General features: G+C 33.0%; 3 protein-coding genes across 3 annotated transcripts; all 3 read left to right on the top strand.

Moving 5' to 3' along the window:
* The first annotated feature begins 2,903 nt into the window (after positions 1-2,903).
* Positions 2,904-4,260, top strand: LOC116109628 (probable xyloglucan endotransglucosylase/hydrolase protein 23). Its single transcript, XM_031395854.1, has 3 exons — positions 2,904-3,331; positions 3,425-3,618; positions 3,705-4,260. Exons 1-3 carry the CDS (start codon positions 3,065-3,067, stop codon positions 4,102-4,104), a joined length of 861 nt encoding a protein of 286 aa, XP_031251714.1. The 5' UTR covers positions 2,904-3,064; the 3' UTR covers positions 4,105-4,260.
* A 10,053-nt stretch (positions 4,261-14,313) lies between these two features.
* On the top strand, positions 14,314-15,576 carry LOC116109624 (probable xyloglucan endotransglucosylase/hydrolase protein 23). Its single transcript, XM_031395851.1, has 3 exons — positions 14,314-14,658; positions 14,752-14,945; positions 15,032-15,576. Exons 1-3 carry the CDS (start codon positions 14,392-14,394, stop codon positions 15,438-15,440), a joined length of 870 nt encoding a protein of 289 aa, XP_031251711.1. The 5' UTR covers positions 14,314-14,391; the 3' UTR covers positions 15,441-15,576.
* Positions 15,577-20,278: 4,702 nt separating this feature from the next.
* LOC116109646 (probable xyloglucan endotransglucosylase/hydrolase protein 23) lies at positions 20,279-21,454 on the top strand. The gene is made up of 3 exons (XM_031395877.1): positions 20,279-20,548; positions 20,632-20,825; positions 20,914-21,454. The coding sequence occupies exons 1-3, from the start codon at positions 20,291-20,293 to the stop codon at positions 21,317-21,319; spliced, it is 858 nt and encodes a 285-aa protein (XP_031251737.1). The 5' UTR covers positions 20,279-20,290; the 3' UTR covers positions 21,320-21,454.
* The last annotated feature ends 683 nt before the right edge of the window (positions 21,455-22,137 follow it).

The following is a 22,137-nucleotide window of genomic DNA, read 5'->3' as shown; positions in this document are numbered from 1 at the left end:
AATTGTTTTAGGCTTTATATAGCCTTACACATTATTCTAATCCTATATATAAAGACTCTAATTGCCTAATTCAAATCTAATAAGATATTTTATCCTAATTATAAAAGGATAATAAGATAATCATAATTCTATCCTAATAAGGGGGTGTTTGTTTGAGGTTATAAGCTGGTTAAACTAGTTTATAAGCTGGTCAAACTAGTTTATAAGCTCTAAAATTAAGTTGACATGTTTGTTTATAATTTTTTTAGGCTTATAAGCTGAACTTATAAGCCAAAAAAAAAAAATATATATATATATATATAAGTTAGTTTGACCAAATATATTACCACATTATCCTTATTTAATTTTAAAATTTCATAGTATACCCTTATTTTTATATTTGAACTAGGTCATATTACTATATGTTTATATTCGATCTGTGAAGGAAAAAGACGACCTCTTCACTGGAAAAAGCAAAAATCTTTTTCCCTATTCATACGAATGGTTTAGAATTCACTGCTCTCTCTTCATTAAGGTACATACCTTAGGGAGTATTTGTCTAAGCTTATAAGTTGGTCAAACTAGCTTATACCATTGTTTAATGTAGTACCATTTTTAGTCATTTTATAATAAAATGTACTTATAAGCCACATTTTACTAAACACGTCAACTACTTATCAGTCACTTATAAGTACTTTAACCAAACACGTTATTGCTTAAAATTTCAAATGCTTATAAGCTAAAATTAGCTTATAAGCACTTGTTGCTTATAAGTTAATTTTCATAAGCTTAGACAAACACCTCCTTAATTGAGCTAGTTAATGGTTTTTTTTTTTTTTTTTAATTTGAGATTTTGTTCTTGTAATTTTGTAGTTTAATGGTGGAATTTAGGGTTTAAGGCTTTTTGTTTAATTTAATATATTAGTATCTATGAGTTCCATTGTGTATTTTTTTAGTGAATTTGATATGACCCATTTGCTTGATTTTGATTTGCACGTTGAACTCTCTGGGCTTCATTAGCTTTAAGCCTTTAACAATATTCTCAATCAGCTTAGATGTTTTGTCAATAGGAGGCCGTCAAAGAAATTCTATAGGGAATACATAAAATAAGAAGAAAAAGAGTATCAATGCATAATTAAAGGACGCACCAAGTCCTTGCTGATGCCCACTAAGTAATTTGCTTCCTGAAGCATCCAATTCCTCAAGCTTTACGAGCTATAATAGTCCAGTCAATGAATCATGTGATTGAAACCGCAATAATCGACAAAAAAGACCATAATGAGTGCTTGGAAGTGCACTTATGCTTAGTAATTTTAAGGGTATTTTATGAGGGAATTATATTTAACTGGTAAATTTTACTTTATTTTGTTGAGATTGTGGAGTCAAATTCAATCTAAATTAGAGTTGGATTAGGACATAGGTTTTTCTAATTTGTATTTAAGTAGAACTTAATACAATTCGGAATATGATTATAATTGAATTAGGAATTAAAATAAAATTCCCATTAGAATATGCGATTTGAATCCTATTAGGAATAGTATCACATGTATTACCTATAAAAATGGGTTAAGTCCTAGAGTTAGATATATAAAAAAAATTGAATAGAAGGCAAAGCCACAATTAGATAGAGTATCACTTTGTGCATATTACCATGGACCATTTTTCTTGAAATATCACTTGGATGAAGATAGAGTAGATTGTGAAAATCAATTTAACTCGGTGACATCATAGTTTGCCCTTGTTGCTCCATTTATTAGGGGTGTTTAAAAGAATCGGTTGGAACCGGAACTGGCAGGTACCCTGGGTTTGGTTCCGGTTCCTACCCAGAACCAATCNGCGTACTCATACCTAGTGATTTTAAGGGTATTTTGTGAGGGAATTATATTTAACTGGTTAATTTTACTTAATTTTGTTGAGATTGTAGAGTCAAATTCAATCTAAATTAGAGTTGGATTAGGACATGGGTTTTCCTAATTTGTGTTTAAGTAGAACTGTTTTCTTTTATTAATACAATTTGGAATGTGATTATAATTGAATTAAGAATTAAAATAAAATTCCCATTAGAATATGAGATTTGAGTATCTCATGTATTACCTATAAAAAGGGGTTAAGTTCTAGAGTTAGATATATAAAAAAAATTGAATAGAAGCCACAATTAGATAGAGTATCATTTTGTGCATGTTACCGAGGGCAATTTTTCTTGAAAGTATCACTTGGATGAAGATAGAATAGGTTGTGAAAATCAATTTGACTCGGTGACATCATAGTTTGCCCTTGTTGCTCCATTTATGCAAATAAGATGAACGGAAGAATTAGGGTTAAGATGTGATTTAGGGCTATGAAATGGAAGGGAGATTAGGATCGATTAATTGCAATTATTGAAGAATCGCAAAACTGCTCTGATACCAAATTAGAAACGTGTTTGGAGAGAAGACGAAATTGATTTTTGTTGTTCTGTATATTTCTCAATCAAAGATGCAGCTATAAATGTAGATAAAGACAAATGCCCTTAAGCCAAAATACACAAATGCCCTTAAGCTTACACCGACACAGATTACTTAATATGACTTTGGCCCCAGTAAGCTGTGAACAATCTGTAAAGAGAGCTACATTTCTATCACTGTAAATGGGAACGAACCACAATCTCTATCTCTATGTGCAGTAAACAAAACAACTCGTAATTCATTCGGTGAATGTGACCTTAAGCCAAAATACACAAATGCCCTTAAGCTTACACCGACACAGATTACTTAATGAGGCGGCTCGCTCCTCCTTTCATTTCATTTGGTTAATATACTTACGTGTTTGGTGAACTAAGACCATCATTATATGGTCCATTTTATTTATCTGTTAATCAATTGTTTTTTGTAGTTTATGATGATCTCATCTCATACCGCGAGCCAGCTATCCACAGCTCATAATTTCCTCTCCATCAACTTCAAGACCCGCCAGGATCCTTCAATACACGCACTTAAGTTTCCCTTCTTTGGTCAATCGTTTAATTAATTTAACCACTTTTCCTGCTATATAAACCCTTTGCATTATTCATCAGTTCCAACAAAATATCAAGGCTTTAGCTCAATCCATGGCTTCTTATTCTAGCAAAATGCTAATGATTTTTATGGTTTTTAGCTATTTCATGCTTGCTTCTGCTAATTTCTACCAGAATTTTGATATAACTTGGGGGGATGGTCGTGGGCAAATTCTCAACAGCGGTGAACTTCTCACTCTCTCCCTGGACAAAGCTTCGGGCTCAGGTTTGCAATCCAAGAATGAGTATCTATTCGGAAAAATCGATATGCAACTCAAGCTTGTCCCTGGAAATTCTGCAGGCACTGTTACTGCCTACTACGTAAGTTGCTTTTATAATAATACAGTAATTGTTTCAGTTGATTAAAGGGCTACTATCATCAAATCCTGACGCCCAGACTTTTTTGTGTTGCAGTTAAAATCAGAAGGCTCAGCTTGGGATGAAATAGACTTTGAATTCCTGGGAAATTTAAGCGGTGATCCTTATACTCTTCACACTAATGTATTTAGCCAAGGCAAAGGTGGCAGAGAGCAACAGTTCCATCTCTGGTTTGACCCGACCGCTGATTTTCACACCTATTCAATTCTCTGGAATCCTCAACGTATTATGTAAGTTTCCACTCATTCAATCTTGATCACGTTTCTTCTTTGACCAGGAACTTGTTCATTCTTAACTTGTTCATTCTCTTTTTCAGCTTCTATGTTGATGGCACGCCCATTAGAGAGTTCAAGAACTCTGAGTCAGTTGGTGTACCTTATCTCAAGAGCCAGCCGATGAGAATCTACTCAAGTCTCTGGAACGCCGATGACTGGGCGACGAGAGGCGGGCTCATCAAAACTGACTGGTCACAGGCTCCGTTCACAGCTTCTTACAGAAAATACAACGCCATTAATGCTTGCGTCTGGTCTTCAAGTTCTGGAACTTCTTCTTGCAACTCGAATTCGGATAACAGCAACTCTTGGCTTTCGGAGGAACTCGATAACACAAGCCAACAGAGACTCAACTGGGTGCAGAAGAATTACATGATTTATGATTATTGCAAGGACACAAAACGATTCCCCCAAGGCCTTCCTGCAGAATGTGCAGTCAAATAACTAATCCTAGAAATTTAGCTCATTATTAACTGTTTATATCTTGTTAATTAAGTTTTTTGATGTTGCAGTTTGTTCATTTTGTGTAATTTTGGCATTCTGTAGTGTAATGAATTAAATGCATGCTCTATGTAGCTCATAATTAATAAAAGGTTAGTTCTTTTCCTAATAAAAATAATTTGGTGTTTCATGCATATTATTCTAAATATGGAGAATCCTTGTGCAAATAATAGTTTTTCCAAACTTACTCCTACTATTCCAATGAAAAATCACCATTAACAAAACGATAGCTAAATTGGAAAATATAACAAAATTAATTTATATTAAATTAAAATAGAGATGAGTGAAAATAGAGATGAAGGAATTGATGTTGATTTTGAAAGAGATGATGACAATGATGTGGTAAGAAGAAGTATAGAAGAACTTGAACACGTCCCCATCAAATTCCCATCTTCATCTCTTAATAAAAGAAAAATTGGAGGAACCAATAACAATATGAAGAAAAGGAAAAGCTAGTTGCATCATCATTGAAAGAGAACATAGATTCTCTTATTGCTATGCTTAGTGATAAAAGCACTACCGAATCTTCTAGTTCATTGCAACATGAACCAACAATAACGTAATGTATGGATATACTAAAGAAGATGCCTGAAATTGAAATATCGAGTCCTCTTTATTTTTATGCCTCCAACCTCTTTATTAAGAAAGATATGAGAGGGTTATTTTTTTGTTATGATGATAAAAAAGTTCATTTGAATTGGCTAAAGTATAGCTACATGAAGTCAAAAGGAAAGAGTCCATAGTCATTTCTAGAGGTGGAAAAGTAATCCGTCCAGCCCGACCCGACTCATGGCAGGTTACGCATTTTGGCGGGTCGATCCTAACTCGCCCGCCAACAAAGGCAGGCCGGGTTAGTCCAGCCAATTTTGGGGGATTGGCTGGCCCAACCCGGCCCGCCAACCCTAACCCGCCGGGTTAGGCTACGGGTCGGGCCGGGTTATCCCCCTATTTGATTTTTTTTTTTGTTTGATTTTGTTTTGTTTAAGTTTAAATGTTTAATTACCTTTTCAAATGAATAATTAACAATTTATAAATGAATAAATGTAATTGTTTTTAGTTAACTTCTTTTCAAATATCAATAATTCAATTAAATTAATTTTTTTTTTGTTAACATTTCAAATATTATTTCAATTTTAATACATTAAATTTGTAATATAAGAAAAATTAAATTTATTCATTTATCAAAAAATAAAATAAGAAATTACAATAATTATTGTCTCGTTAAAAACCTCACTATGAAAAACCCAATGGGACAAAAATTTGGTAAGGAAAAAAGAGTGCAATAATTGACAATTAATTTACAAGTTACAATTACAAAACAACTAATTTTGGGGTTGACTAGGACCTCCTTCATCCGTATCATCTATATTACAAAATTGAAATGATTCTATTAAAGTATCATCGAGAACCTCGTATTGATCTTGATGGTGCGACCATTCCCAATCTCGAAGACATGTGAGGATTTCAATCATTTTTTGTGAAAGTTTAGTCCTCCTTTCATTTAAAATTCTTCCACTTGCACTAAACGTTTGTTCGGATGAGACGGTTGAGACTGGAACAGCAAAAACATCCAAGGCAAGTCTTGATAATACCGAAAAAATACATTTTCTAGTTTTCCAATATTCCAAGACATCAAAGTTGGCTCTTTGTTGTGGATCTGTTGGTAACATTTTAAGAGTTCCCAAATATTGTTGAAGCTCATTACTCTGTGACTGCGTGGCGGACAGTAGATTCGTTATTGCCGTTGGTCTTCTGAAGAGGAGGCTGGGCTTGTGCTTCAGGTTCGGTTCCTCTTCAGCCTAGTAAATGTACTCCAGGTGTAGAAGTCTTCATTAATTTCTTCTGATGCAACTTCCCTGTGTATTTCGTGTCTTTGAGGGTTCCCATACCTGTTTTTATATTGGAAATATACCTCTGCAAGACAATTTTTTACCTCTCCTATTTGATTGACAAATGCTAAGTTTTGTAAATTTTTAGTTAATATCTCTAAACCATTTTCTAAACCTTCTTGTTTAATTCTAGGATAAAAAATGGCACCTAAACAATAAAGAAAAGGAATGGGTTTAAAATATTTTTTTAAAAAAATGTCCATTGCCTTTATTGGTTCTTTTAAAATTTCATTGTTTTTGTTTTTTGTAAATAACTCTGAAATTTTTATAATTGTATGTATTACCAATGGACTAGTAGGATAATACACACCAGAAAGTTGTAAAGTGGATTGGTAAAAAATTTTAAGAAAAGAATGAAATATTTTAGTTATTTGCCAATCATTTTCTACCAAATAATGAGGACCTCTATTATTTGCTACAAAATAACTAATTAAATTAGCATAAGGTAAACATGAATCAAGCATTAAATAAGTACTATTCCATCTAACAGGCATGTCTAATGCAGAAGTTCTAGGAGACATATTTGATTTTATACAAGCATCTTGAAATTCAACATTTCTTTTATTACTACCAGTAATCCAAGCTAAACAATCTCTAATTCTATCAATATTTTCTTTAATTGTTTTCATACCACTTTTCACAATTAAATTAATAACATGACATGCACAACGTTGGTGAAAAAACTTCAAATTGTTATATAAAGGATAATTACTTTGAAAATAATCTATAGCTTTACTATTAGAACTTGCATTATCTAAAGTTAAACTTATCACTTTACTAACAATATCATAATCTTCTAAAACTTCAACAATTTTATTATAAATTTGTTGACCACTATGATCAACATCCATTAATCTAAATCCTAATAAAGATTTATTTAATTTACATTCATTATCAAAATAATGACTAGTCACACAAATATAATCTTGTTTAGCTCTACCACTCCAAATATCGGCAGTTAGAGCCACACTAACATGACAAGTATGTATTTTATTTTTTAATTCTAATTTCATTTTTTTAAACAATTTTATTAAATCATTTCTAGTTGCAGTTTTAGAATAACTTTTAAATCCTGGAAAAAATGAATTTTGAATAAATCTTTCAAAATATTTATCTTCAGCCATATTAATAGGTTGATCAGTTGCAGCAATTTATAAAGCTAATTGTTCCCTATATACATCAGAATTATAACGCCAAGTAGTACTCATATTAGTTATTTGAGTTTGATTGGTTTCTCTATTTCCATGTTGAGCAATATGTTTATTAGCATGCCTTTTTAAAGTACTAGTACCATTACCTGAATCAGCTTTATAAACATTTCCACAATACTTGCATCTTGCTTTCTTCACTTGAACTCCATTTTCTACCTCGTAAAACTTATCGAAATGCGTTCAGACATCTGATGTGTGTCTATCGTCGCTTTCGACAATAGTTGATGAACCCGCTTCAGCTTGAGATGAAGTTGGACGAGAACGACAATTACAAGGAAAACTTCTAGAACCATCGAGAGCTGTAGGTGTAGCAGCATGGGGAGGAATTGGGGGCATATTTTAAGGTGTATCGGATTTTGAGACCGGGAAGCGGGACTATTTGAATCTCCTCCTACATTCATGTTAGTAAATTCAGTGGGACTAGGACTAGGATAGTAGTTTCCTTCCGCATTGAAATTGATAGAAGAGAAATATATATCCATTGTAGTTGAAAAAAAATTGATGTAGAAGAAATAAAAAATTAAAGAAAGAGAATTGGATATTGGAATATGGAAAATTGAAAATATGAATTGAAAATTGCAAAAACTAATAAAAATTAAAATAAGAGCAAATTGATAAATGATAACAAAGAGATTAAGAGAATAATTGAGAGATTTCAATAAAGATTAGAGATTAGAGAGAATGAGAGAATTTGAGTTGTGAGAAAATATGAGAGTTTAGGGCCAATTTATAGAAAAAATTGGGGAAATAAAATGACGAAAAAGACACTTTTAACTGCTATAAAATGGCTATATTTCAAGAATAAAAGAGGAATTCCAAAAAAAAAAAAATTAGCTTTTTTTTTTAATTTTTTTGGGTCAACTCGGCGGGTTGGCTGTTGCAACTCACGAGTCAACCCGGCGGGTTGGTGGTCCTTTCTTAGAAAGGACAAAAGTGCTACCCGCGGGTCGTCGGGTTGCCATATAGCAACCCGACCCGCCCAGAGGTTGCACGTGGGTCGGGTTCAATGGCGGTCCAGGTTGAACCCTCTTTAATGCAGGCCGGGTTAGGGTTGACCTACCTAACTCAGCCCATTTGTTCCACCTCTAGTCATTTCTTTTATTTCTTTTATGTCTTATCCTTAGGATTCTTTGGTCATTTCATTTTATTTCTATTAATGTCATTGAATTTCAAACAAAGTAACTTATTTGTTGAATGATAAATTTGTTTGGATAATTGTGATGAGTGACCATTGAGATCAAGATATTTGTTATTTATTTATTTATTGAAGACATATATTTTACTACTATTTTTTTATTTTTTAGTTTAATGGAGCCGTGGGATATTTCAAATTTGGTTTCTACTGATTACAATTTTGTGGTTGATGGCCATGGTGATAAAAAGGATGAATTACAAGCTTTAGTGAGTCAATGGGAAGAAAAAAATCATAGTTGGATGACTATTTGTGAGATAACAGTTAAGTGAATTATTTTATATTATATAAATTACATTGATAAAATCCCATGCCGTACTTCTATAAGATCTGGTCACATGTTGATTCAAGAAATATTGGAAGGGAATGAAAATCGTTGTTATCAAGATTTTTACTTGACAAAATCTGTCTTCCCTGATTTATGTCATGATTTAACCAATAAATATGGTCTGAGGCCTACATAAGGGATGTTGGTATATGAGGAAGTAGGCATATTCTTGATGATTTGTGCTCACAATTGCGGGAATAGATTGATTCAAGAAATATTTAATCATTCTGGTCAAACCATTCATAACCATTTCCATAGGGTATTGATTACTTTACTTCTTTTAGCTAAAGATATTATTAGACCACATCCACAATACAATGGAGGAAAGGGATTTCACAAACCACAAAATCTAAAATACAAACCTTTCGATGTAAGTAACGATTATTATGCAATATTTTTTTTTCAAACTATTATTATTAATTTGATTCATGATTATAATTGTATGAAGCAATAATTTTTATTTTTTGTCATGTTAATAGGATTGTATTGGAGCATTAGATGGCACACATGTGAAAGCTAAATTGCCTCAGGGGGAAGAAATACTTTACATTGGACATAAAGGGTATCCTACTCAAAATATTCTTGCAGTGGTAGATTTTAATATGTGCTTTACATTTGCATGGGTTGGATGGGAAGGTGCTGCACATGATAGTCGCATATTTTCTGAGGCACTCCGCAGAGAAGAGTTAAGATTTCCCCATCCAACGGGCAACAAATATTATTTGGTAGATGCTGAATATCCCCATACATGAGGATATATGAGTCCATGCAAAGGAGAAAATGTAAGATATCACTTGGAAGATTTTCGGCATGCTCGAACAAGGCGATTACATGCACCAACAGGAAATAAAGAAAAATTCAATTATCTACATTCGTTGTGCAAAAATATTGTTGAACAAACTTTTGGTGTGTCGAAAGCACATTGGTCTATTTTGAGAGATATGCCTAATTTCCATATTGACACACAATGAGATATTGTGCTTACCACTATGGCAATCCATAACTACATTAGAAAAAAGAACACACTAGATATGGCTTTTCAAGTAGCTGAGAATGAAACATATATGCCTTCATTAGATGGAGATGGAGCACTTTCATCAAATGGAGATAATGCTTTTACCAAAGATAATTATTGCAATGCATATGGTGAAAATACTGCTTATTGGATGGCTATACGCGATTTGATTGCAACTGAAATTTGTACCATATAGTTATTCTCATATGCAAATTGAATGGCTTAATATGATTCAATTGAGACATGAATTGAATATTTTGATTGAAATTTTATTTTTTTGAGAATAATTATAATTCATTATATTTGTTCAGTAGTTTATTTTGTATAAAGAATCTAAAAACTTGGGATATTGCTCATTTATTTTGCTAATATTATAGTAAAAAATTGAGTTGAGTTAATATAATTTATTATTTGATAAAATAACGTAGTACCATTTTTAGTCATTTTAATAATAAAATGTACTTATATGTCATATTTTACCAAATACGTCAACTATTTATTAATCACTTATAAGTACTTTAACCAAACACGTAACTGCCTAAAATTTCAAATGCTTATAAGCTAAAATTAACTTTTAAGCACTTGCTGCTTATAAGCTCAGACAAACATCCCCTAAGTTAATAGCATAATTATAAAATATTTAACATAATTATCCTAATTCTAAAATAATCCTAACATTGTTTGACAAGGAATAATCAATGAAGTTTTTTTTCTTTCAAACTCTCAATTATCATTCTTCTTAGAGGTTTTGTTTTCTCATATAAAGCAGAAACAATATCCTATCATTGGTGCTCTCGTTCTCTTTCCATGGCTGACCCTTCTCGCCTAAAGGCTCTAGAAGAACTTGTCTCTCAACATGGGGCCAAATCAACTGTCAATGAGAGCACCAATGATAGGATAGTGTTTCTGCTTTATATGAGAAAACAGAACCTCAAAGAAGAATGTGAATTAAGAGTTTAAGGGAAAAGAACTTTATTGATTATTATTTGTCAAACCTTAATTGTTTTAAGTTTTATATAACCTTATACATTATTCTAATTGACTTTAATTGCCTAATTCAAATAAAATAAGATATTATATCCTAATTATATAAGGATAATAAGATAATCATAATTTTATCATAATTAGATAATAGTATAATTGTGAAAGACTTAATATAATTATCCTAATTCTAAAATAATTCATATGGTAAATGATATGTCCATACTATATCAAACAAACACCTTATTTGGGAGAAATGTATGATTTTACTTGGAAAGTGTAGTACTACTGTTAATATTAAACCGCGGTACAACTATATAATGAAATTTTGAATGTGATCTAGAACACACAAATACCAACAAACACCAACCTTAATCAATAATTACATAAAAGTGATGATACTTGCAAGAAAATTGATTCATCAATATTAACTCCAAATATAGCTATAGCAACGGTCCATCTATGTTTACTTTCCAATTCTCAATTTTCTTTACCTACCGAGAAGAAAAATAAAATAAAAATATATGCTTAAGAATCTTAGGCTCATGTTGGTAAAATTTTATAATTTAGATTTGGAAATTAAAAATTCAGCATTTGAAAATTAAAATTATTACAAAATAGAGTTTGGTGACAACCGAATTCCTAAAAATGTGAGTTCTTTACTGTATTTAACAAAAAAATATCATAAAAATATTTTGTTATAGTAATTATTTGTAAAATTTTGGCAAATTGGCATTGAATGTGAACCACTACTCAATTCCAAGAGTAAAAAACATATTAGTTTCTATGGTTTTCATCTATTAAGTCAAGGATACTTTTATTTTCTACCGACAAAAGCATCCCTCGTAACAGACATTAGACTCAAATTAATCCTAGGAGGGTAAAACGGACTGTCTATGCTCATATAATGTTTTAAAATAAAAAAAGTTAGCATTGTAAGATGGGTACAGCTTGTGAGGGAAGTTTTGCACCAAACATTGACAAGTGGCAGGTTCATAGAAAAGGGGAGAAAAGAATATTTCTTTCCCTTCTCTCCAGCTCCATTGCTGGATTTTCTTCTCTATCAATCTCCATTGTTGCCTTTTCTTCTCTCTCTAGCTCTATTGCTACAGCGGCACAAACCAATGAAACTCATCTCAAAACCCAGCTAAAAGGAATTTTTGGTTTGCCGACTGGCTATTCTTTCTTTGGATTTTATTGATGTGATAATAGTGGATTGAATTGATTTTTTTAATTTAATTTTTTTTTTTTTAATTTATGGTGGAACTTGTAGTGTAGTAGTTTGAAGTCTGATAAGTGAGGTGGTGTTGTGGCTTGTGTGCTGAAGTATAAAATTCGAGAAGATGGATGGGAGTTTAATTTATTTATTTATTATTTTTTTTGTGTAGAAGATTATGTAAGAGAACACAAGAGGGAGAGAGAGAAAAAGGGGAGGCTTTCTTTTCCTTCTGTTTTTTCTAAATTTTTATCATAAGGGCATATTAGACTTTACGCAGGATTATTCTGTTAGTTTTAGGGACTATATTACTATTAAAAAATCTCAGTGTCCTAAGTTTATTAAGGGTATAACCCAGGGACGTATAGGTACTTACCTCCAATTCAAACGGCTGATGTTTTATTTTGTCGACTTTATCAAGGGTTATTTCAGTCATTTGAGATCTAAACTGGAAATGTGGTAGCATCTTATTGGAAGTAAGTGGATATCTAACCCCGTTCTTTTAATATTCTTTCTAATATATAATTACTATTAGTATGATGACGAATTTGAAGTAGAAAGCTATGGGTGCCTTTTGCTAAGATTGATTATTATTTAATCCTAAACTTTATCTTAAAACTTTAGATCATATTTTACTTTAAAAATACGAGTTAAATACATTTTTTTTTTTTTTCATAAGATTTAGTCTATATAGTTAGGTCCATTAAGATCTGAAAGTAGCATTTAAATCCTTATCACTTTTAATGGTTTAACTATTTTACTAAATATCTAAAGTACCTTTAATCTTGTCTTATGTAAATGACATTAATAATTAACATAACTATAAAAATGTAGATGCAAAAATCTATCCTTACGGAAAGAGGGACCGATCCCGTAAGGTTGAGGCCACTGGCGATCTACAGTCCCTACACACTCAAGAAAACAAGCGTAAAGCAAATGGAAAATACTGGGGTGGTGTTTGCTGTAGGCACTCTGACGCTCAAGACAGTAAGGCTGAATGAGGCTAGTTTAATGAGGGTTAGGGAGAGGAAAGGTTACTAAAAGTCTAGTCGGATACTGTGACTGCAACTGTAGTGCAAAGTTCTCAAGAGTGGGAACTCCAGGGTCTGAAGGTGTAATGTGTTTGTCCCTTGTGAGAGAGATGGCCTCTATTTAAATAGTGACTGTAGGGTCTTCGAATCCTAGTGGGATTGGGAGTCCTTGTGGTGGTGGTTTTTGTGAAAGAGTGAAGCCTTTGGCTCCTTTATCTCAGTAGGAAAGAGAGTCCCAACGTGCCGAAGATACGAAACTTAGATGAATCAGGATAGTGATTGACTTCTTTAGTAGAGTTTAAGTAGTACTATAGTTCATAGGCGACTCTAGGCTCTGAGTTTATCGTAAGTCTAGAAGGTGTTTTAGGATCAGACGGTCTGGGTCCAGATAGGCTGGTAGTGAGGCCTAAACGGATCGGGCCTCTGCTGATTGGGTCCAAATGGTGAGTAACTGGGAAAGCATACCGAACGGGCCTCATCTGCAGAACTCTGTTGTGGGCCCAATCGAAATTGGGCTCTAGCTTCCAGCCTTGTTAAAGGTGTCTTTTTCTTTGAGCCTATTTGTGTCGATGACCTTTTTTTGACCCTAACAGTTTACCCCCCACTCTCTGAGTTAAGGAGTGCTTAGCTTAGAGAGTAGGCATTGCATGGAGGTGTATCTGGTCAGCCGTCTCGACCGACCAATTGAACTTGTGAATGTGTTGCTTCTCTGTTCCCAAGAACTAATGGTATAGCTTTTGTTGTCGGTGGGGCATTTGGTACGCCAGTGTATCGAGTTGAGGTGAAACATAGTCATGGATGCGCTTGGTACATCCGACCGAGTGGAGGAGTGGAGTCGACCTCGTTAGACTCGCCCAATGTACCGAGTCGAGGGGGAGCATAGTCATGGACACGCAGCCGACCGAGTGGAGGAGTGGAGTCGACCTTGTTAGACTTGCCCAGTGTACCAAGTCGAGGGGGAGCGTAGTCATGGATGCGCTCAGTGCATCCGACTGAGTGGAGGAGTGGAGTCAACCTTGTTAGACTCGCCCAGTGCACTGAGTCGAGGGGAGCATGAAAGAATTTGCTCGAAAATATATTTACGGGTTTGGTGAACTAAGACCATCATTATATGGTCCATTTTATTTATCTGTTAATCAATTATTTTTTGTAGTTTATGATGATCTCATCTAATAGCGCGAGCCAGCTATCCACAGCTCATAATTTCCTCTCCATCAACTTCAAGACCCGCCAGGATCCTTCAATACACGCACTTAAGTTTCCCTTCTTTGGTCAATTGTTTAATTAATTTTACCACTTTTCCTGCTATATAAACCCTTTGCATTATTCATCAGTTCCAACAAAATATCAAGGCTTTAGCTCAATCCATGGCTTCTTATTCTAGAAAAATGCTAATGATTTTTATGGTTTTTAGCTATTTCATGCTTGCTTCTGCTAATTTCTACCAGAATTTTGATATAACTTGGGGAGATGGTCGTGGGCAAATTCTCAACAGCGGTGAACTTCTCACTCTCTCCCTGGACAAAGCTTCGGGCTCAGGTTTGCAATCCAAGAATGAGTATCTATTCGGAAAAATCGATATGCAACTCAAGCTTGTCCCTGGAAATTCTGCAGGCACTGTTACTGCCTACTACGTAAGTTGCTTTTATAATAATACAGTAATTGTTTCAGTTGATTAAAGGGCTACTATCATCAAATCCTGACGCCCAGACTTTTTTGTGTTGCAGTTAAAATCAGAAGGCTCAGCTTGGGATGAAATAGACTTTGAATTCCTGGGAAATTTAAGCGGTGATCCTTATACTCTTCACACTAATGTATTTAGCCAAGGCAAAGGTGGCAGAGAGCAACAGTTCCATCTCTGGTTTGACCCGACCGCTGATTTTCACACCTATTCAATTCTCTGGAATCCTCAACGTATTATGTAAGTTTCCACTCATTCAATCTTGATCACGTTTCTTCTTTGACCAGGAACTTGTTCATTCTTAACTTGTTCATTCTCTTTTTCAGCTTCTATGTTGATGGCACGCCCATTAGAGAGTTCAAGAACTCTGAGTCAGTTGGTGTACCTTATCTCAAGAGCCAGCCAATGAGAATCTACTCAAGTCTCTGGAACGCCGATGACTGGGCGACGAGAGGCGGGCTCATCAAAACTGACTGGTCACAGGCTCCGTTCACAGCTTCTTACAGAAAATACAACGCCATTAATGCTTGCGTCTGGTCTTCAAGTTCCGGAACTTCTTCTTGCAACTCGAATTCGGATAATAGCAACTCCTGGCTCTCGGAGGAACTCGATAACACAAGCCAACAGAGACTCAACTGGGTGCAGAAGAATTACATGATTTATGATTATTGCAAGGACACAAAACGATTTCCCCAAGGCCTTCCTGCAGAATGTGCAGTCAATAAATCATCCTAGAAATTTAGCTATTATTAACTGTTTATATCTTGTTAATTAATTCAGTTTTTTGACGTTGCAGTTCGTTCATTTTGTGTGATTTTGGCATTCTGTACTGTAATGAATTAAATGCATGCTCTCTGTAGCTCATAATTAATAAAAGGTTAGTTCTTTTCCTAATAAAAGGTGTTTCATGCATATTATTCTCCTAGTATTCCAATTAAAAATCACCATTAACAAAGTGATAGGTAAATTGGAAAATATAACAAAATTAATTTATATTAAATTAAAATATAAATTAATCATCATCAATGTATTGCATTAAATATCAAAACTAACGATTTTTAATAAATGATAGCTAAATTAGAAAATATAATAAAATTATAATCGTTTCTTTAACTAAGCTCTTATACAAAAATTATAAATTACAAAGGTATTTATATTTATATATTATTATTATGAATAATGCTATGCTTACAACTATGTTATATAACCAGACATACAACTTGCTAAAAATTATACAAAATTCATGTAAAATGACTACTATATCTTATATTTTTTATGCATTATTCTATTATTATAAGGGGCGAGGTGAGAGTACTTAAGCTCATTTTAGACTTTAAGTTCACATATTCCCAAAAATAATATCCTTATTTAACCCAACTAGAGGTGGATCCGGGCCCCAACTCGTGGAGCATTTTTCTCATCCTTCAATCAAAATTGACGTGTTTGCATCATCTCTTGCATGTCAGATATAATTTTTGGAATAAAAATTTCTTGTACTTATAAGGTCCATTTCATTCGGTTTATTAAAAAAAACTTAATATGAAATAAGAGCGTTCATAAAAAAATTGTTAAGTGTTTACTTAGAAAAAATATAGAAAAAGGTTTTTAGTTTGAATTACCAAAATAAATTAACATAAGAAATGATCAGGTCAAATTTCTAACATTGTAAAGGGATAAATTAATTTTGATGTTATGCGTAATTTTCTTGCGGCCGATTTGCGCCAACTGCCCAGGAGCGACACCAAGATTGAGCATCCAAAATCGCCCATGTGTCGCTCAACCAACGAATAACTTAGTCAACGAGCTTATTAGACCCTATGCATGATTGTTCTGACTTAAACATGGGTGAAGACTGACTCAGATCTACCTCTTCTCAGCTACTGTCAGAACACTAATATAAAACAGAGACTTCACTTCAAGAGAAAGGGATCCAAGGGAAGAGAGAAGGGGATCACACCATAAAATTCTATAGAAGAGTGGGTCAAGTTCTAGTGGAAGCGACTAAACTCAAGGAATTGTGTTTCTAAAACTTGTGAAATTGCTAGTGGCGGGTGAGTTGTCAAAACCTTGGTTCAAGTGGTAAAACTGAAGTGAAATTCGATTAATTAATTTATAATAACTCATTATGATCGATAATCTATGTTTTTAATTATATCAGGCAACACTTTTACAGCTTGCCTTATTGAGTGCCAGCAAATTGTTATTGTATCTTCCATTTCCATTTGCATGTAAAGTNATATATTCTAATTAAAAATCACCTGTAACATATTATATTAAATTAAATATAAACCATCATCATCGTATTGTGTTACATATCAAAACCAACAACTTTGAACAAATGATTGCAAAAATGGAAAATATAAAGACTAAATTATACTCATTTCTTTAGTTAAGCTCTTCTCTTTGTACACAATTTTTTATTTTTATTTTTATTATTTATTATTTTTTTATCACTAGGGTGTCCAAGTCAACTTATATATACCTCAATTAATCCTCCGAAAAATTAGAACTATCAGTCGAGTACGAGTCCCTATGACCACCCCTTTATATAATGTATTACAAAATAAAAGGTGTTTATATTATATTATTATAATAGGGAGCAGGGTGAGTACTAAGCTCATTTTAGTTCACCTCATTCTCAAAAATAATTGATAAAATTTGATATGGGTCTGACTCCTCACCCAATAAGGTCTTGTTGAATGAGAGGATTACACTCTCTTATAAACCAGTAGGCTTGAGCGTGTCTAGTCGATGTGAGATTCCAACACTCCCCTTCACGGTCAAGCCCATATGTTGGGTCATGCCTGTTATTGAAGGTAGTTGCTAGCTCTAACTCCTCACTCACTGGTCAAGCACTCAGCTCAACTAAACCTAGGCTCTAATACCATGATAGAATTTGAGATGAGTCCGACTCTTTACCCAATAGGGCCTTGTTGAATGAGAGGATTACCCTCTCTTATAAACCAGTAGGCTTGAGCGTGTCTAGTTGGTGTGAGACTCCAACAATAATATCTCTATTTTGCCCCATCTAGAGGTGGATCGGGTCCCAACTCAGTGGAGTATTTTTCTCATCCTTTAATCATAAGACATATGGAGTCAATTTCATTCGCCTTATTCAAGAAGCATTTATTTATGAAATTGTTAATTGTTTACTTAAAGAAAACATAAAAAAAAAAAAAAAGGTTTATAGTTTGAATTACCTAAAAAAATTAACATAAGAAATGATCAAGTGAAATTTCTAAAATTTTGGAAGGGGTAAAATAATTTTGATGTTTTCTTTAGGGTTTAGGGTTTCTCAATTTTTTTCAATATTATGTATATGTTTTTTTATTTTTATTTTTTTGACTAGGTGTGTTCTAGGCTAACTTTTACGCACTTCAACTAATCTTCTGGGTCTTTGAAGTTAACGATCAGGTATACTCTCCAATGACTATCCTAGCTAACAACTGAGATGATTTAAATTCTTGACTTCTTGAGTAATACACCCAAAAGTCATTGTCCAACTATTTGGCTACTAAGGGGTTGTTAATATTATGCATATGTTGTTTTCGAAATCTAACTAAACAATACAAAAAAGATTATCAAATGAGCATTTACATTAAAAATCTCTAAAATCTTACGTCTAGACTTTTTGTTTTTCTAAAATGTGATTACTTAAAAGAAACGGCATATTTCCTTTTCAATTCTTATACACTCTTCCCATATATGAAGAATTCAACAATTCTTATAAGAACTAGAAATAATTAATTTAGAATTCTACAAAAGAGTTGGTCAAGTTCTAGTGGAAGCGACTAAAGGGGGAATCAATTAAAGCTTATATCAACTCAAGGAGTTGTGTTTCTGAAACTTGTGAAATTGCTAGTGGCGGGTGAGTTGGCAAAACCTTCGTTCAAGTGGTAAAACTGAAGTGAAGTTTGGTTAATTAATTTCTAATAACTCATTATTATCGATAGTCTGTGTTTTTAATTATATTATGATTACACTTTTACAGCTTGCCTTATTGAGTGCCAGCAAATTGTTATTGGATCTTCCATTTCCATTTGCATGTAAAGTTAAAATATTCGATTCGATGCATAAAGAAACATAGGCATAGATATGTGCATGTAATGCCTTGTTCAAGGATTTGAAAGCTTTTTTTTGTTTTTTTGTAAACAAGTTGGCTCACTTAATACAAGGATATTGGTTGGGTTCTTGGATTTTTTTGTTATTGACAGCAGTTGCCACTGTTACTGTCGATAAATTTTCAATTTCTTTTTTTATTTTTCAAAGTTTTTTTGTTAAACTATTAAATAATTATATTAAAAAGAATAAAAAAAAATTTAATCATTAGGATAATATGATTATTGATACTTATTAACTACTTTTGATTGTAGCAACTCTGAACTACTTTTGAAATTTATTTATAAATATATTATTCATAATCATTTAAAACGCAAAAATAAATAATTATTTTTTTAAATTACAACAACCCAAAACTAGGCCTAACCATTGTAATTTGTCAAGTCATAAAAAATTTGGTTAGAATTAAAATGAAGAAGATAGATATTGGAAGGAAATTAAAATAGGTGAGCTAGAAGTTTGACTGCTGTGTTTGGCAAACTAGGTCAACATTTTCCTTTTCTTGACGCAGTGGTAAAGTATGGTAGGTAAAACTGAAGGCCGCCATTAGACTTTGGATTTCTTCTCCATTTCTTCTTAATTTTTCATCCTAATGGTAGAAGTAGGTTCATTAAATGAAATCTAACAATAAATCAGTAATCCTCCTAGAGAATTAAACAGGAAAATATTCAATCAAATTTTTTCATATAAAAAATATGTAAAATTTTATCATTTAATGTTTACTATACTAGTTAACAGGAGTCAGATTTAATTTAAAAAAAAAAAAGCAAGTACCAAAACTTGAGAATTTTTTTAAAAGTTTAATACTACTTATATATTATAAAATGTTATTAAAATATCATATCCATAAATTAATGTCGTATCATTAAGTAGCATAATGTCTCCTCATTGATCTTTCAATAGGAAACATCATTCTTGAAATTTGATGAAACATTAAATCCAATATATACAACACCCATTATATATATATATATATATATATAGGGAAGGAAAACATTTTATACTAAAAATAAAATTAATTTCCCATTAAAAATGTGGTATAAAATTCCGTCAGGATGCTTCCTTATCGGCTGCTCCAAATCTTGAATACAGGCTTTTGTCTCATACTGTCTTTAATGGTGGTGGTTGGAAAATCTAAAGACTTAGCTGGTGACCGCAACTTGCATGACAACTATAATAATAATAATAACCAAAAAAAAAAAAAAAAAAAAAATTCTTATGCAATTTGCTTGAATCGTGTTCGCTAGTGCGATATAGACAGCTCTTATTTTTTATTATTACTACGCTTTTCTTCTTCAAGCCAACTGTCCACAGCTTAGCCGATTGGACCTTCCCAGGAGTTTCCTTTTCTTACTTTCACAAGCCAAGTGTCAGTATAAATATGAGCCATGACGCTCAACACATTCATCCATTCACTTAACACTTCACTCAGTTTCATTATTTGCTCGGTTCAATCAAATCTTTCTATGGCTTCAATGTTGCAATTGGTTCTTCTTCTTGGTTCTTTAATGGTTGCTTCTGCCGGTAGCTTGAACGAAAATTTTGATATTACTTGGGGAGATGGCCGTGGTAAGATGATCAACAATGGAGAGCTTCTTACTCTGTCTCTTGATAAAGCCTCTGGCTCTGGCTTCCAGTCCAGGAATGAGTATTTATTTGGCAAGATTGATATGCAGCTCAAGCTTGTCGCTGGAAACTCTGCTGGCACTGTCACTGCTTATTATGTAACTTCCTAAACTATATTAAATATTTCTCTAGATTCTATATATCTAAGTTTATGTTACTGAATATTATCTTAAATTTGCAGTTGTCCTCAAAAGGGTCTACATGGGATGAGATAGACTTCGAGTTCTTGGGAAATTTGAGTGGTGATCCTTACATTCTTCACACTAATGTGTTCAGTCAAGGGAAGGGTAACAGAGAGCAACAATTCTATCTCTGGTTCGACCCAACTGCTAATTTTCACACCTATTCCATTCTCTGGAATCCCCAGCGCATTGTGTGAGTATTCTATTTAATTTCTTCACTCCAACTTAAAATTTAATCTATGTTTATTTGTTTTTCTTAATCTCTTTGTTTGTAATTTCAGCTTCTCTGTGGATGGCACTCCTATAAGAGAGTTCAAGAACTCAGAGTCAATTGGTGTTCCATTCCCAAAGAATCAGCCAATGAGAATATACTCTTCACTCTGGAATGCTGATGACTGGGCTACTAGAGGTGGACTTGTGAAGACTGATTGGACTCAAGCTCCTTTCACTGCTTCATACAGAAACTTCAAAGCTGATGCTTGTGTTTGGTCTAATGGAAAATCTTCTTGCACTTCAAACTCACCTTCTTCTTCGTCCAGCAATGGTGCCTGGCTCTCCCAAGAACTTGATACAACAAGTCAAGAGAGATTGAAGTGGGTTCAGAAGAACTACATGATATACAATTATTGCAGTGACACAAAGAGATTTCCCCAGGGCCTCCCTGCAGAATGCAGCAAAACCTCTTAGAGCTAGACAAATTAATTCTTTGTCATGTATTTTGTAAAGTTCAATTCTTTAATTCTTTGTCATGGCAATCCCCAAATTCTTCTATTTCTATAAACAGAGCATTAAGATGTGATATATGCAGAATCTATTATGCCAAGTTGCCATTATTTTAGTAGAAATTGTCAACGGGTTAACAACTCTAAAAATATGTCAAACCAAATCCCATCAATCACTATCTAAAACAATCTTCTCATGAAGGCTAAGTTAATGAAAGTGAACAATTACTTCATCTTCACTGTCTCCAACTCAGAAACAGGGCTTGGTTTTTATTTCTTTTTATTACATTGAAGCTATAATTTCGAAATCAATCCTTAAATTATGGGTTATTGCGTTCGGCTTGTGAAAAAAGGTGGTGAGATTAGATTTTGGATATAATATTACTCTAATAAAACCCAGTTAAAAAAATCATTTATTTTTGTATTGATTTTCATAATCATTTTTAAAATGCTCAAATCAATCACTTGCAATCTCCTATAAATTATAGCAAGAGAATTTCTTATTAATATTTTTTTAAATGAAAAACCAATTTTTTTTTTTTAAAAAAAAAAAACATTTTCAACAACTTTTCATCATGAGCTATAATAGGATTTAATTAATTACCTATAATTCATTAACCATATACATAATAATTGAACAAAATTACTATCCTATAATATTTATATGAGTTAACAATTGAAGATATATTCATTTTCTTTACTGGAAAAAGGAAAAACAAAAACAGGTAAATAATGTTCTTAATAATTTTTGTCGTCATCGAAAATATGCAATTAATTTATTCC

This window comes from Pistacia vera, unplaced genomic scaffold, assembly GCF_008641045.1.
Source record: "Pistacia vera cultivar Batoury unplaced genomic scaffold, PisVer_v2 Contig118, whole genome shotgun sequence".
NCBI lineage: Eukaryota > Viridiplantae > Streptophyta > Magnoliopsida > Sapindales > Anacardiaceae > Pistacia > Pistacia vera.
This window is presented reverse-complemented; position numbering and strand designations above follow the sequence as displayed.